Here is a 14,157-nt window from a genome sequence, read left to right as displayed (position 1 = left end):
GGTTCTTAGATGATTTAATGACAATAATGGTTTTTCTTATCTATTATTCATGTTGTTACTTGTGAGGTATTTAGGGTGAACTTTATAGGTATGCTTTCCAAGGAGGAGAAAGGAGCAAGAACTAACATTTATCGAGCACGCAGTAGGAGTTAGGTTCATATACACTGGATCATATCACAGTGGTTAAGGGCATAGTTTGGAGTGAGTCAGTGCTCGATTCTACACCACAACTACCACTCCCTGGTTATGTGACTTGGGCAAGTCAGTAAATGTCAGATAGCACCTGCTGCATAGGCTTGCTTGGGGGCTTAAATGTGAAACACTTAGTTCAGGACCTGATCTAGAGTTAGTGCTCAGCAGATATTATTATTATTGTGCACATTTTACATATACAAAACCTAAGTCTCAGAGAGGTTAAATAACTTACTCAAAATCCCACAGCTGGTTCTGGAATTCCCAGATTAATGTTCATCCAATTACATTTTGCTGCTGAGTGCATACTGCTTGTAGGTAGTGGCCCAGTTACAAAGGTTTCCTGAGACATCTAGTCTAGTATTATCTTCTGATAAATGATCTTTGGGCTAAATACACTTTCCCTGGGGGTTTTGGAGGGGTAGATACAGGAAAACCATAGATAGGAAAATATTCTGCCAGCCCTGATCTCATTGATCTATGAGGGCCAGCTCAGGGGTAGGCTTCCCAACAACCCTAGAACCTCCAAAAATCCCCAGCTCATCTTCCTGTCCAGTCATTTCTCAGAGCTTTAGGAAGCAGTAAGATGCCCTGTAGCCATCATAGGCCTGGAAACTAGACTTGAGCTCTCTGGTCCCCTGGGAGGCAGCAGAGTACAGTGGCTGCCAGCAGAGGCTTTGCAGTCAGGCCCAGAGGGATCCCAAGATCATTGCTCAACAGCTGGAGCACCTTGAACAAGTCACTGCCCTTTCTCTCAGCCTCATTTTCATATCTGTAAGGCAGTGAGGAACATAATCCAAGCCTCCACAATTTGTTATAATAATTGAAGCAGAATGTAGGTAAACTGTCAGGTGTTCCACAAATAGTAGCTCTTATTAATATTATTTTAATCATGACTAATTGAAGAGGATGTTCTAATGCCCTGGAAAAAGCAAACCATCTGCTTTACCCACCCATCTACCTAGAATGAAAAGCAATTCAATCAACGAGCCTTCTCTTGGGCTGTTAGGACTGAGAGAGTGGTCCAGCTGGGCAGGCTCAGCCTAGAGGCTATTCCCCACTTCCCAGTTGCAGATCTGGTCTCTTTCACCCTCGTAAAACGCTGTAGCAGAGCTACCCAGGACAGCCAAGGTCTCTAGGCTTTGGGAAGAGAAGGAGCCCTCAATGGCCATGACTGCTTTCTTACCTTACCTAGTCCCACTTCACAACCCCCAACCCTCCCAGGACTCACACTTTCTGAGGCATGTAGGCTGGTCTGGGCTCCTGGAGTCTGGCCAGCATGGTGCCTACCTAGATGAGCTGGCTCCCCTGGACACCCCATCCTGCAGTCATGAGACCTCTGTAAGGATTCCTATCAGCCAGGCAGGCCCATGTCCTTTCCAGCCTTCTCCAGGCCCACCTGATTTAAAAAATTGTTTTCTTTGGACAATGTTGAGTTTCTTAGCTTCTCCCACTTTGTACTAATTTTTCTTTTTAGTTGCCTAGAATGATGTAAACTCTGCAGTGTGAGGGTTAAGAATATGAGCTTCAAGGGGAGGTAGCTCTGGTTCCAATGGCCATTTTTTCATACTGCCCACATGTACTTAGTGAGATGGGCACTGTATGGAGCATTGGGCCTCGTAAGCCCTCATAACAACCCCATTAGATGGCTGCTGCCAACATATGAGGACATTCAGGCACGGAGAGGTAAAGTAACTTTCTAAAGGGAGCATATGATGAGGTCATCATAGCATAACAGAAGCAACACAGGGACCCAGGGACCCAGGGGAAGGCAAGAAAAATGAGAGGAAGAAAGCAGATGAGGAATGAGGAGGAATGAGAGGTAAATATTCTTGCCCAGAGCCTGTCTCCTCAGCCCCAGGGATGTGGGGTCCAACTGATTTAGCTACTTCCCTCAGTTTTGCCAGGAGGAGATGTAGAGGAGGGAAAAGGAGGTCAACAAGGATTGAAGGGAAGATTTATGAAGATGCAGAAAGGCCTTTCCAGGGAAAGAAATGTCTGAACAGGCTTGGCAGACAAGATGTGATGGGTGATTTATTTCCCTGGGGGACCAGGGAGCTTGGGAGGAGTATGCCGCTTTCACTGATCACTCTCAACCATTTAATTCAGAACCTGTGTTTGGATCCCAAGGGAGCTCAGGCTCCCAAAGTCATGAATATACATAAGCCTAATCCAGCATTAGGGACAATAAGATAATGAAGGTGGCACCCTTGATTCCTTTGGTTGCCAGTTTGTCTTAATTTTTTAATTAATGAACAATTTCAGATGTCAAAGCCTTGAGACACGGAGTAATGCAATCTTTTCTGAGAGTTCTTTATCTCCTCCTATGTGTGATTTCCACCCCACCCCGACACCCCACACCCCCAGTGTTTCAGCAGTTTCCTCTTCTCTATTCCTGAAGAACCTGCATTTCCTTTTCCCAGCTCTGGTTTTGGCTTCCTGTGTGCTAAGCCTTTGCAGTTGTCATCATGTCTTCAGGATGCATTTGATAGGTACAGGAAGTCGCACCAGACGGAAGATGGAACCAACAATCAATAAAAAAAGAACTATGTTTCTAAGAAAAATGCATCATGGCTTCCCACAGGAGTTGTGAACCATATGTCCTAATATCCCTGGAACAATGGGTCTAATTTTTAGCTCTTCTGCTCTGCCCTCCCGGCCATCTCAACAAGAAAGAAAATAGATCTTTTAACCTGCTGCTCCCCGGCTAATGATCTGTAGTAAAGATTGCCTTTCCTTTTAACTCATTCATCAGATACCACAAAATAAATTACGTCCCTCCTCTCCCGCTAGCTTTATTTCTCTCGGCTACTAGTTTAGTATATTTATGGTGTATGAGTCATCAAGCTGCCTCCTGATTGGATAAAAACCAAGCACCTCTGAGACCGTCAGTCAATTACAGCTATTCTCAGCTTCATTCACAGATTTATTAGCTTGCACACACACACAGAAATTCATTCGGCAAAGTTCATTCATAAAAATTTCAACACGCTGCGTATCATCCTGCACATCTCAGCTTTCGGCTGCAAATGGGCTTCTGAAAAAAGCTCCGAGAGGAATCCAGGAGGGAGGGAAGCTCTGAGCGAGGGTAGGCAGGCTGGGAGGGGATCTGAGGAACACGGACCCATCACAAGTCAGTGAAACAATGCGGAGCAGCGCCCGTCAGTAGTACTCCTGGCTGGTGGCCCAGAACGGGATGCAAGACAAGATCTTCCAAGAGAGGGCAGCCTTTGGAATCAACGAACCCAGGCAAAAGGGCCTTTGGTTCATAGATACATTTTTTTTTCCTTTTTAAATGAACAATCACTGGAACAAATAAAGGGTTAATAGGCCAGTCATTTGCCCCGCCCTGTGAGAGCCGAAGGGAGCAGGTTCGAAAGTTCCTGTGTGCAGAACAGAAGGCTGGGGTGAGGATGGGAGTCGGGTGCTAAATATTTCTACTAGGCTCCTGCAAGGCTAGTGATGCAGCGGGCCCCCCTGGCAGGCGCTCGCCCGGGTTCTGTGCCTAAGAGTTGGCCGTGAGCGACCCGCGCCGCCGGGAGCCTGGGTCTAGGCTCTCCCGACAAGGATTCCAAGGCGAGAACACTGGTGCCTCTGCCTGGGCCAGGGAGGGACTGAAATCAGAGCAGGGGAGGCGTTTCCCCCATGGGCTGTCACCCTTAAGGGGCCGGGAGCCGAGGTGGGCGAGCTCGAGAGCAGAGTTGGAGAGGTGGCTGCTGTGAGTTGCATCGGGCGTTGAGGCATCTGATGTCTGCACCGTTTATCTACCAGACGACGAGGCGATTTATGCAACAGTATCCTGTTTCAGCCCTGCCAAGGCTATGCGAGAACGCGGCCAGGACAGCCTGGCAGGACTCGTGCTGTATGTAGGACTCTTCGGGCACCCCGGGATGCTGCACAGGGCCAAGTACAGCCGCTTTCGGAACGAGTCGATCACGTCCTTGGACGAAGGTAGCTCCGGAGGCTCGGTCGGGAACAAGGGCTCGCCGCAGCCTCCCCACCCCGCCCTGGCACCTCACCTGCCGACTGAAGATGCCACCTTGCCGTCGCAGGAGAGCCCCACCCCACTGTGCACCTTGATCCCCCGCATGGCAAGCATGAAGCTGGCCAACCCGGCCACTTTGCTGAGTCTGAAAAACTTTTGCCTGGGTACCAAAGAGGTGCCTCGGCTGAAGCTCCAGGAAAGCCGGGACCCAGGTTCCAGCGGCCCCTCTTCCCCAGAAACCAGTTTAAGTAGGTCCGGGACTGCACCTCCACCGCAGCAGGACTTCGTGGGACACAGGGCAACCGCCCTAACCCCTGATTCGTGCGCGCTTCCTGGCCCTGGGGAGCCAACACTTAGGAGCAGGCAGGACAGGCACTTTCTACAGCACCTGTTGGGGATGGGCATGAACTACTGTGTGAGGGTAAGTCCATTTTCCTCTCTGCACTCTAAGAACTTCCGTGGAAGGGGGCATCTTCTCTGCTTTCTGCAAGGGGTCTAACGTTACCTGCCTGGGTTCTGTGTTTGGACAGGACATGATTCAACTGGACCAAGGCGGAGGGGAGCTGGGTTTATATATGTCCCTATAACTATCTGACTTGTACTGGAGTCAGGCAGCCTTTGGTTCAAGGACATGAACCGGTGCTAACTTGTAGGACATGAACTTGTGGGTACTTGGCAGGTGTAGAGGCAAGTTCTGATAGAGGCAGCTGATGGCACCACTTTGTCCCCACTGGACCTAGTATTCTGGCCAAAAAGAGTCAAGGACTTCAAATCTGATCAGTGATTGAGACCTGGTAGGTTATACTGGCCATTGTATTTTGGATGAATACAGTAAACATTTCTGTGCTGTAGAAACACATGGTGTGTAAGGGGCTTGAATTATTCTTTAAAAATTTATTTCAGCATTTAACAAACACTTCTCAAAACACGTCCCAGTCTCTAACCTTGTGCCAGGAGCTAGTCTTAGCTCTCCGGTGCACATTTATTGCCTTTACTGCCTACGCTGCAGCAAGTAGGCCTTGTCCATGAGCTATGGGCAAAATCAAGGTCCTTACTGGCCTTGTATCTGTCCTTGCTCGGTCAAGATTTGGGCAAATGAAGATTTGGCATGTGCCTTTTTGCAGCTCAGATTTCAATGAGATCAATGAATACATGCGAAATACTAAGATAATAATACTTAGCAATAGATAGCTAATATGAGAATGCTGAGGGAATTCAGAAAAAAGGAAAGATTATGTGATCTGGGATTCATTCACATGGGGAACCCTCAGGAGAAGATGAATCTTGGAAGAAATGTCAGATCTGGGTTGGCAGAAAGGAGGGGATTCCTGGTAGGCCAAGAATAGGAGCAAAGTCACTGTGGTGGCTGCAGGGGAGCATCACACCAGCTGGGCCTTATGGAAGAGGAAGGGGAATGCTGGAGAATAGTGGGTGACTGAGGGAGGGGCTGGCTTGTAGTACTCAAACAAGTATGAGTTGAATAAAGACAAATAGAGATCACGGGTAGCTTGGGAGACCGAAGTTGACTGAAGCTCTTAAATGCCAAATGAGGAGACTGTAAATACTGTGATTGGTAAATGAGAATCCTCCTAGGTTTGTAGGGCATGACTCGCTGAAAGTAATTTTTAAAAGACCAGTCGGTTGATTTATTTGACATGGATTGAAGCAGGGAAAAATTAGAGACTTGGAGGACAGTAAGAAAGATACTCTGAGAGTTTAGGTATGAGGCAAAGAGAACACTGATTAAGGTGGAGAGGAGAGAAAGGAGGTGAATGGTAAGGCATTCTGTGACAGAAGAATGAGAGAAGCCTCAACAACCCTGGGAGATTAAGCAGATCATTTCAGATCATAATATAACTAATAGAATAGTGAACATTTATGGAGCAGTGGGTAGATTGATTAGTTTGTTACCATTGTTGTTTATTGGGGTAGTGATTGATTATTGATGGAGGGTTGTAAAGGGTGAAAAAAAAACTTTCAAATTGAAGTCTCAGAATGACATCAGTGATGCCAATGACTGAAGCAGAGTAAATTAGGAAATGGACTCATTTTAAGTTTGTTTTTGACATATTAAATTTAATGTAATGATTTCTAAATAATGCTAATATGTAGGTAGACAGTCATATAAAACTAGCACTCAGGCGAGATGTCTGATCTGAAGGTGTAGAGAGCTAGCCCAAGAACTGTATTACAGACAATTAGGATCTCAGTATTACAAACAGACAATTAGGATCTCAGGGAAGGTCAAATAATAAACACTGGAAGGGTTACAGAGAGAGCAGGCTTGGGCAGTCCTGGCAAATGGGTAACTAAAACCTCTAAAGCAGATAAATGTATGGGACATGCAGCTCTCGCCCTCACCCACAGTGACATGGCACATAATGGAAATATTTTCATGTTTCTACTCAAAATTCATGGGCATATTCTCATTTATCAAGATTAGGTGTGTGCCAGGCCCTCATGGGAAAACGAGTGACTCTCCAAACCTGGGCTCTCTGCACCTGCCTTACCATCACCTACACATCCTCTAGCCTCTGCCTCAGCTTTCCTTTCCTCTTGTACCTCCTGCAACCTCCCCATACCCACACACCTGTACAATTTTAAATGTGAAAAGAGTTGCTGTGTGATCTCCAGTTTCCCTAGGGGAGTGCCTCCTCTGGCGTTTTAGATTTTTAACGGGGGCACCATCTGTCCTTTCATGGCAATAATCACTGACTCCAGAAAAAGTGCTGACCCCATGACCCAAATGAACCTCACAAGATTGCCAGTATCCGTGATGTCCGATGCAAGCTAATGACATCTCTTATGAAGTCAAAATACGTGAAAGAACTTACTTATTAAGTTTTATAGAATCCTAACTTTGAAAGATGGAAGACTCAGAAGTTATCAAGGTCAATTCCTTAATGGTGAAACCAAACCCCAGGTTTTTCAAAGGCCACACAGATGAGTTAAAGCAGAGTGAGATCTAGAACCCAAATCTCCTGTGTGCCATTCTTATCTGTCTTCACCACAGGTTTCCATCCTGGTTGTTGTTCTGTTCCTCAGAATTCTTTTGAGATGTGAACCAATTTTGAAAAATGAAATGCTAAGCTATTAATTTACAGTAAAAATATCATACCAAATGAACCAAAGTTGTGAGCTCTGTATTCCCATCTGTAGGAAAAAGCACATAAAAAATTTTAAATCAAACCTTGCTTGGTAATAATGGATTCATAGGAGAGAACTGAGAGAAAGATGATCTTAATGGCTAGTTGACACAGGGCTGGTGGATTTAGGGGCAAAGTTTACAGGAAAAAAGCCACTTCATATTCTACCTTCTTATCCATATCATGTGACTGCTCCTCTCCCTGCCCCAACTTATTTGCTAATCCATTCATCCATTTATTCAACAAATATGTATTATGAATCAATTATGCAGCAGGAACTGTTCTAGGCACTGGGCATCCATGAACAAAATGAATCAGTTCTAAGCATCAGTAAACAAAAGAGACCAGGTCTGAATCATTGTGAAATATTTTAGTGAGCGGAGATAGGTTCAATTGAATAAAAGAAAAAATATACTATTTCAGATGGCATTAAGTGCTATGGAGAGCAATAAAGTGGGGTAAGTGAAAAAGGCAGTAGCTTGGGTGGGAACGGAAGGTATATTCCTCTTGGGTAAAAAGTGGGATTGTTATAGCTACTCTTTACTTTGTTTTCTTGCATATTTTCTCTTTATGATAGGGACTATATTTTTCATCTGTGCTAAGCTAGAGTTGACTTTGGGTTAAATATTCTTTTTAAAACGTGGTTCTTCATTTGGTCTTATGATGTAGAATAAATTATATAGCTGAAAACACTTTATGAATCCTGACCACCTGTTTTGAGTAACTTTAATTGAAGCTCAGACTTTGGACCACCTGAAGGTCTCTCAGGGAAGGGGGCCTAGCAAACCATTCTTTGAAAGATATTGAGCCAGAAATAGGACAGTGAGATCCCAGTCTGGGCAAAGTAGTGAGGTGGGCAAAGCCCATTAAATGGTGTCAAATGTGACTTCATTCTTCCCATAAGACTAAGTCTCCTTTCTTTAGAGGCCTTTCCAAGTCCATTCATCCATCAGCGGACATTCACTTAAAGGTCTCCCAGGTGCCCAACATAGTGGGGAATGTGGAAAATCTACAACATGACAGTGTTCTCCTCTTTAAAATGAGAGAATTGGCTTGAAAGCCCCCTCGCAGCACCAGTATTTAATGAATGTAGGGTTCCTTTCTCACACGGGAGGTGTTGAAAATGTCAGTTTCCTTTCCAATTCTCAACTTGGCTCAAAGACTTAATAAAGCAGAGGCAAAGAAACCAACCTTGACGAGCTTTGGCAGGTAACTGCAGTGGCCCTCACCACAACCCCCTGAGGAAGGCCGTGTTCTCCAGGTGAGGACACTGAGAGCCCAGGTGTCTGTGATCCACAGGATACTTCGCAACTAGTAAGTAGCAGACTGAGGATTCCTAACCAGGTGTGTCTCACTCCAATGTTCCTCCACTTCCCAACCTCTCACTTGCCTCCAAGCAAGACAGGCAGTCTCTGAAGCATGGGAATGGAGTAGCGTAGATGAGAGGCCACACTGTGCAGGATAGCCTCATCATAGGACCAGCCCATGAAACTTGCCTTGTGATATGCATTTGCATGATTTCAGTCTCTTCACTTCAGCCCAGCCCAGCCAACTGTTTCCCAGATCGCATTAGTTTCCTAGGGCTTCTGTAACAAGTCCCACAAACTGCGTGGCTTACTACTATAGAAATCGATTCTCTCACAGTTCTTGAGGCTGGACGTCTGAAATCAAGATATCAGCCAAGTCACTCTGTCTCTAAAAGCTCTAGGGGAGGAATCTTAGAGCTCTTCCTTGTCTCTTCTAGCTTTTGGCAGTTGCCTGCAATTCTTGGAGCTCCTTGGCTTGTAGATGCATCACTCCAATCTCTGCCTCTGTCTTCACATGCATTCTCTCTGTGTGTCCATGGCCAAATTTCCCTCTTTTTCATAAGAACATCAGTCATTGGATTAGGGCTCATCTAATATAATCTCATCTTTACTTGATGACATTTGCAAAGACCCTATTTCCAAAGAAGGTCACACTCACAGGTTCTGAGGGTTAAGACTTGGGCATATCTTTTTTGGTGGACATAATTCAACCCAAAACAGTCCCCAAGAACATTTATTGCAATGTGTTTGCTCACATAGGCCTTCTTGGGTATCAAGCTCATCAGCTTTGTGTGCAAATAGAAATTTGTGTTGAAAGATTTTCTTTACTTCCTTTATAAATCCCACAGTATACTCTTACCATCCATCTTCTCCTGTCTAAGGTGTCTTATCACTGACCCAGTAAACTAGTATTGTCAATCATCTGTTGTCTAGACTAGATGTAGTCCACAGTACCACAATGCTACGTCTACCTCAAGTAGCTTTTCCATAGGAGAATACAGGTCTAGGAGTTTGGAGACGTGTATTAAAGTAACGGCTCTGACACTAAGCTGTGTGATCTTGGGTGGGTCACTTCACCTCTGTGGGCCTCATTTTCTCATATTTAAAAGAAGTTTCAGCCAGGCACAGTGGTTCATGCCTGTAACCCCAGCACTTACGGAGGCTGAGGCACGCAGATCACTTGAGGTCAGGAGTTCGAGACCAGCCGGGCCAACATGGTGAAACCTCATCTCTACTAGAAATACACAAATTAGCCGGGCATGTTTGCATGCACCTGTACTCCCAGCTACTTGGGAGGCTGAGGTGGGAGGATTGCTTGAACCTGGGAAGTGGAGATTGTAGTGAGCTGAGATCATGCCACTACACTGCAGCCTGGGCGACAGAGCGAGACTCTGTCTCAAAAAAAAAAAGAAAAAGAAAAAAGAAGTTTGAACAAAATGCTGCTTAAAATCCTGAGACTCCAGGTCTTCTTTCCTACCTGTTTGAAACCCCTTACTATTAGGATCTCTTTTGGTTAGAAAGAGTTACCTTGAGGAAATAATGTTTATCCACTTTATGTTAGCAGAGAAGAGAAAGAATGTCCTTCAGGGATGCATTCACTTCTATTTTAGCACCCTCTTACTAACACTGAGCTGGCTTCACCAGTAAGGCAGAAAGGAGGGTGTTATACTGGCATGGGTGGAGGCAGTAAGTTTTAGAGGGGTGGAGGGTGGTAGAACAGCATCCAAGAGTAGGATTCCAGGGAGGGGTGAAGGGTGGGCTAGTTTGGGGGCAGGCCAGGGTTGGAAGAGGTGAGCGATAGCGGATGGGATTGTGGGAACATGGCATTCCTCACATGTCTGGCCAGCTAGGTCTGACCGGACTTGGTGTCCAACAGGAGGACTGCAGAAGTGACAGAAATTAAGCCATCTCTATTTTCTCTGGACAAAAGAGCCAGGAGAAAAAGGCCTTGCCACACACATAGCCTGGTAACTCTAACCTTGAAAGAGGGAGATTTGTAACTCCAGGAGACTCCTGGAGAGACAGTCCCATGGTTTACACAATGAAGCCAGACCTGGGTCGCTCAGGTACCCACAGCAAAGAGACATGGCTTTCTGCCTCTGTAAATTTCCTTCTTTTCTAAGTTATTGGTGGTTGAGAGGGAGGTAGTATGGATGGGAGGAAATAATTCCAGCTAAAACTGATGACTTGGCATTGAGGGTTTTATATTTTCCTTCCTATTTCTTTCTTGGAGTAGATGTGGAAGTAGATTCTGCTGGAACTTAGAGAAAGCCTGGCAGGTTTGACCCATTCCCCTGTTCTTCTCTCTAGACCTTCACATATCCCTTGATTGGTCCAGTCCTTTCATGCCCCTGGACACTAGAGCCTTAACTGCAAGAGTCTTAGAGATCAGTGAGTCCACACACTTCATTTTGCAGTTGAGGAAACTAAGGCTCAGACATGTGAAGTGACTTGCCCCCAACCACACATCTACCAGTGGTGGAGCCCAGGCAAGAGCTCCCAGTTCTGTGTACAGCACTCTATTTTCTACCTCCACCTTGCTTCATCTTCCCCCACTTCCTGAAATAAATGTGCTACACCAAATGCCTCTACATGATTAAAATGCTGCGTGTGCTTTTTAGAAAGATAATTACAAAAACTTCTTTCTAATGGGAAAATTGTCTTAAAATAGCAGTGAGAAGAAAAGAGGGAGCAGTGAGAAGAAAAGAGGGAGCATAGAAGGGTGGCAAGGAGACCAAAGAGCACTGGCTTGGCCAGTTTCAACCTTTTGATTAAGGAGGTCCCTGCGGATGGCAGTGTGTCCATGCTGGGCCAGGACTTGTTACCACATGCATGGACTGGCTCCCATTTCATTCATTGCTGCAACCCTAATGACCTTAGGGTCATTTCCCCAATATGGTTTCCTCTCATTTCCATGTTCATATTACTCTGAAGCCAATACGGTGTTATCATATGGAGGGACCGAACCAAGCCTGGATCCCAATATGACAGTTCCATCACCAGGAGAGTGATCTAAATGATGCACACATGCTGCCCCACACCCCCCTCCTACCCAGTTTCACTCACTTACATCATCTGTCTGCACCTGAAGGTGGCTAGGTTTGCACACCCACCCGTGGTATTGGAATGTGAAGACATTTCTAGTCCCTTTGTCTTTCATTTTCCCCTTCAGAATATGTGGGAAAGAAGCTTAGAATGTCCTCTTCCTGGGTAAACATACTGGGATGTCTTTCTTTTACGCAAAGGGACAGAGTACTGGGGGCTGCATGAGACCCAAGAGAGGGATCCTGCCTTCTCAACTCATGCAGCTTTTTCTCATTCTAACAATGTTGCAAAGAGTTTTTAAGGGTAGTAGAACTCTAGCATTAGTACAGGCTGTTCCCATTTCATGAAGAGATTGCGGGTGAAGAGTTAATTTGTACAGCAGTTCTTTGAGACTGAAATTTCTCAGAGAAATAAAACTAAAACTTGATAAGCCTTCTCACACAGTTAGGGACAGGATAAAATAACAAACTGTATGTACAAAGCTTAGCACAGAGCCTGTCTCATAGTAGGTCCCAAGTGGAGGGAAGAGAATGGATTTCAATAGCCTAGGGGTGCCTCTGGGCCGAAAACTCAGGATAGACTAAACTTGGTTTTGGCATTTCCCCACATTCCTTTGGCATACTTTCTCCTGGCCAGCAGCGCCACCCTGGCAGAACTTTCTTCCCTAAGTCTTGCCTTGTGCTGCTCACCAGGGAGGGCCTGCCTGCCTTCTTCTCTAAAGCTGCCTAATGTTTATCCGCTAGTTCCCTGCTCCTCCAGTGCAGCAAAGCGAAAAGCATCTGTATTTTGGAAAGATGTTTATTTACCTCATTGACTCTTCATTGTAGTGTTTCCCAAAGTTTGCTGAGGACCACCTGTATCAGTTAAAAATGCTTGTTAAAATGCAGATTCCCAGTCTCTATCTTGGACTTACTGGACCAGAATATCTGAGGCTGCGGCCCAGAAACCTGCATTTTTGGCAAACTCCTTATGTGATTCTGTGGCAGAGAAGATTTGGGAACCTCTGCTGAGTCCAGTCAGAGCAATGGTTCTCAACAGGGGATTATTTTGCCACTCAAGGGACATTTGGTAATGTCTGGAGACATTTTTAATTGTCATAACTGGGAGGGGAGGTGAATGCTACTGGCCTTTAGTGGCTGGAGGGCAGCTTGCCCCTAAACAGCCTGCAAGGCCCAGGGCAGCTCCCACAACACAGAATTGTGAGGTCCAACACGTCAGAAGTGCTGAGGCTGAGAAACCTTGAGCCAGTGGGATGAAGTGTATGAACCCGGGATGTAGATTAGGAGGCAATATTAAATGGAAAAATAAACAACTGCTCAGTGATTCCTGTAAATCGAATCTAAGCCACTTCTAAATCTTCTCATTTTCTTCTTTCCCCTCTTTTAAATCTACAGATTCTCTAAAAATTATAGTTCACACCACTTTCCACCCAAACAATATTCCTGTGGCTTCCACATCATGATCTCAAGTCATGGGATGAGGGTGAGCCACACGAGCCATATGCTGCTGTGAGCTACTTGTACATCAAGGATGTCCACATTAGGACAGATTCTACCTTAACCCAGGAGCACTCGGGCTAAATGACATTGACAGGCTAGCTTACTTTCTTTTTCTGTGGAGGGGGATGGAAATATGAGATTTTATTACAATTTATTTGGAAATATAGGAACATAACATCACATTCTCATTAACATAATAGCTATGATTTGCTGAGCTCTGTGTACGTTGCAGGAAGCTTGCATCAATTACCTCACAATGACCCTGTGGAGTGGGTAGATGGAGAGGAAACTGACACAAAGAGAGGCCCATTATCTGGCCTTGATGCTTATAAGTAGCAAGCATCAGTATTGAAATGGGAGTCCAACATGTCAACTCCACTACTGTAGTTTGCTTTACACAGTGTTGGTTTTTTTTTTAACTTTTATTTTAAGTTCAGGGGTACATGTTACATAGGTAAACTTGTGTCATGGGGGGTTGTTGTACAGATTATTTCATCACTCAGGTATTAAGCCTGGTACCCATTAGTTATTTTTCCTAATCCTCTCCCTCCTCTCATCCTCCACCCTCTGATAGGCCCCAATGTGTGTTGTTCCCCTCTATATGTCCATGTGTTCTCATCATTTAGTTCCCACTTGTAAGTGAGAACATGCAGTATTTGGTTTTATGTTCATGCATTAGTTTGCTAAGGATAATGGCCTCCAGCTCCATCCATGTCCCTGCAAAGGACATGATCTCATTCATTTTTATGGCTGCATAGTATTCCATGGTATATATGTACCACATTTTCTTTATCCAGTCTATCACTGATCTTCATTTAGGTTGATTCCATGTCTTTGCTATTGTGAATAGTGCTGCAGTGAACATACATGTGCATGTGTCTTTATAATAGAACGATTTATATTCCTTTGGGTATATACCCAGTAATGGGATTGCTGGGTCAAATGGTATTTCTGTCTTTAGATCTTTGAAGAATTACCACACT

At 45.1% G+C, this 14,157-nt stretch overlaps 1 protein-coding gene across 1 annotated transcript in view; it reads left to right on the top strand.

Moving 5' to 3' along the window:
• Positions 1 to 3,108: 3,108 nt before the first annotated feature.
• SHC4 (SHC adaptor protein 4) overlaps positions 3,109 to 14,157 on the top strand; it is a 140,100-nt gene continuing 129,051 nt past the window's right edge. Inside the window, exon 1 of the mRNA XM_004056153.5 lies at positions 3,109 to 4,598. Coding sequence (XP_004056201.3) covers positions 4,014 to 4,598 — 585 coding nt within the window. The 5' untranslated portion in view covers positions 3,109 to 4,013. The remainder of the gene's footprint in view (positions 4,599 to 14,157) is intronic.

The sequence above is a fragment of the Gorilla gorilla genome, chromosome 16, assembly GCF_029281585.2.
Source record: "Gorilla gorilla gorilla isolate KB3781 chromosome 16, NHGRI_mGorGor1-v2.1_pri, whole genome shotgun sequence".
NCBI classification, from domain to species: Eukaryota; Metazoa; Chordata; class Mammalia; order Primates; family Hominidae; genus Gorilla; species Gorilla gorilla.
This window is presented reverse-complemented; position numbering and strand designations above follow the sequence as displayed.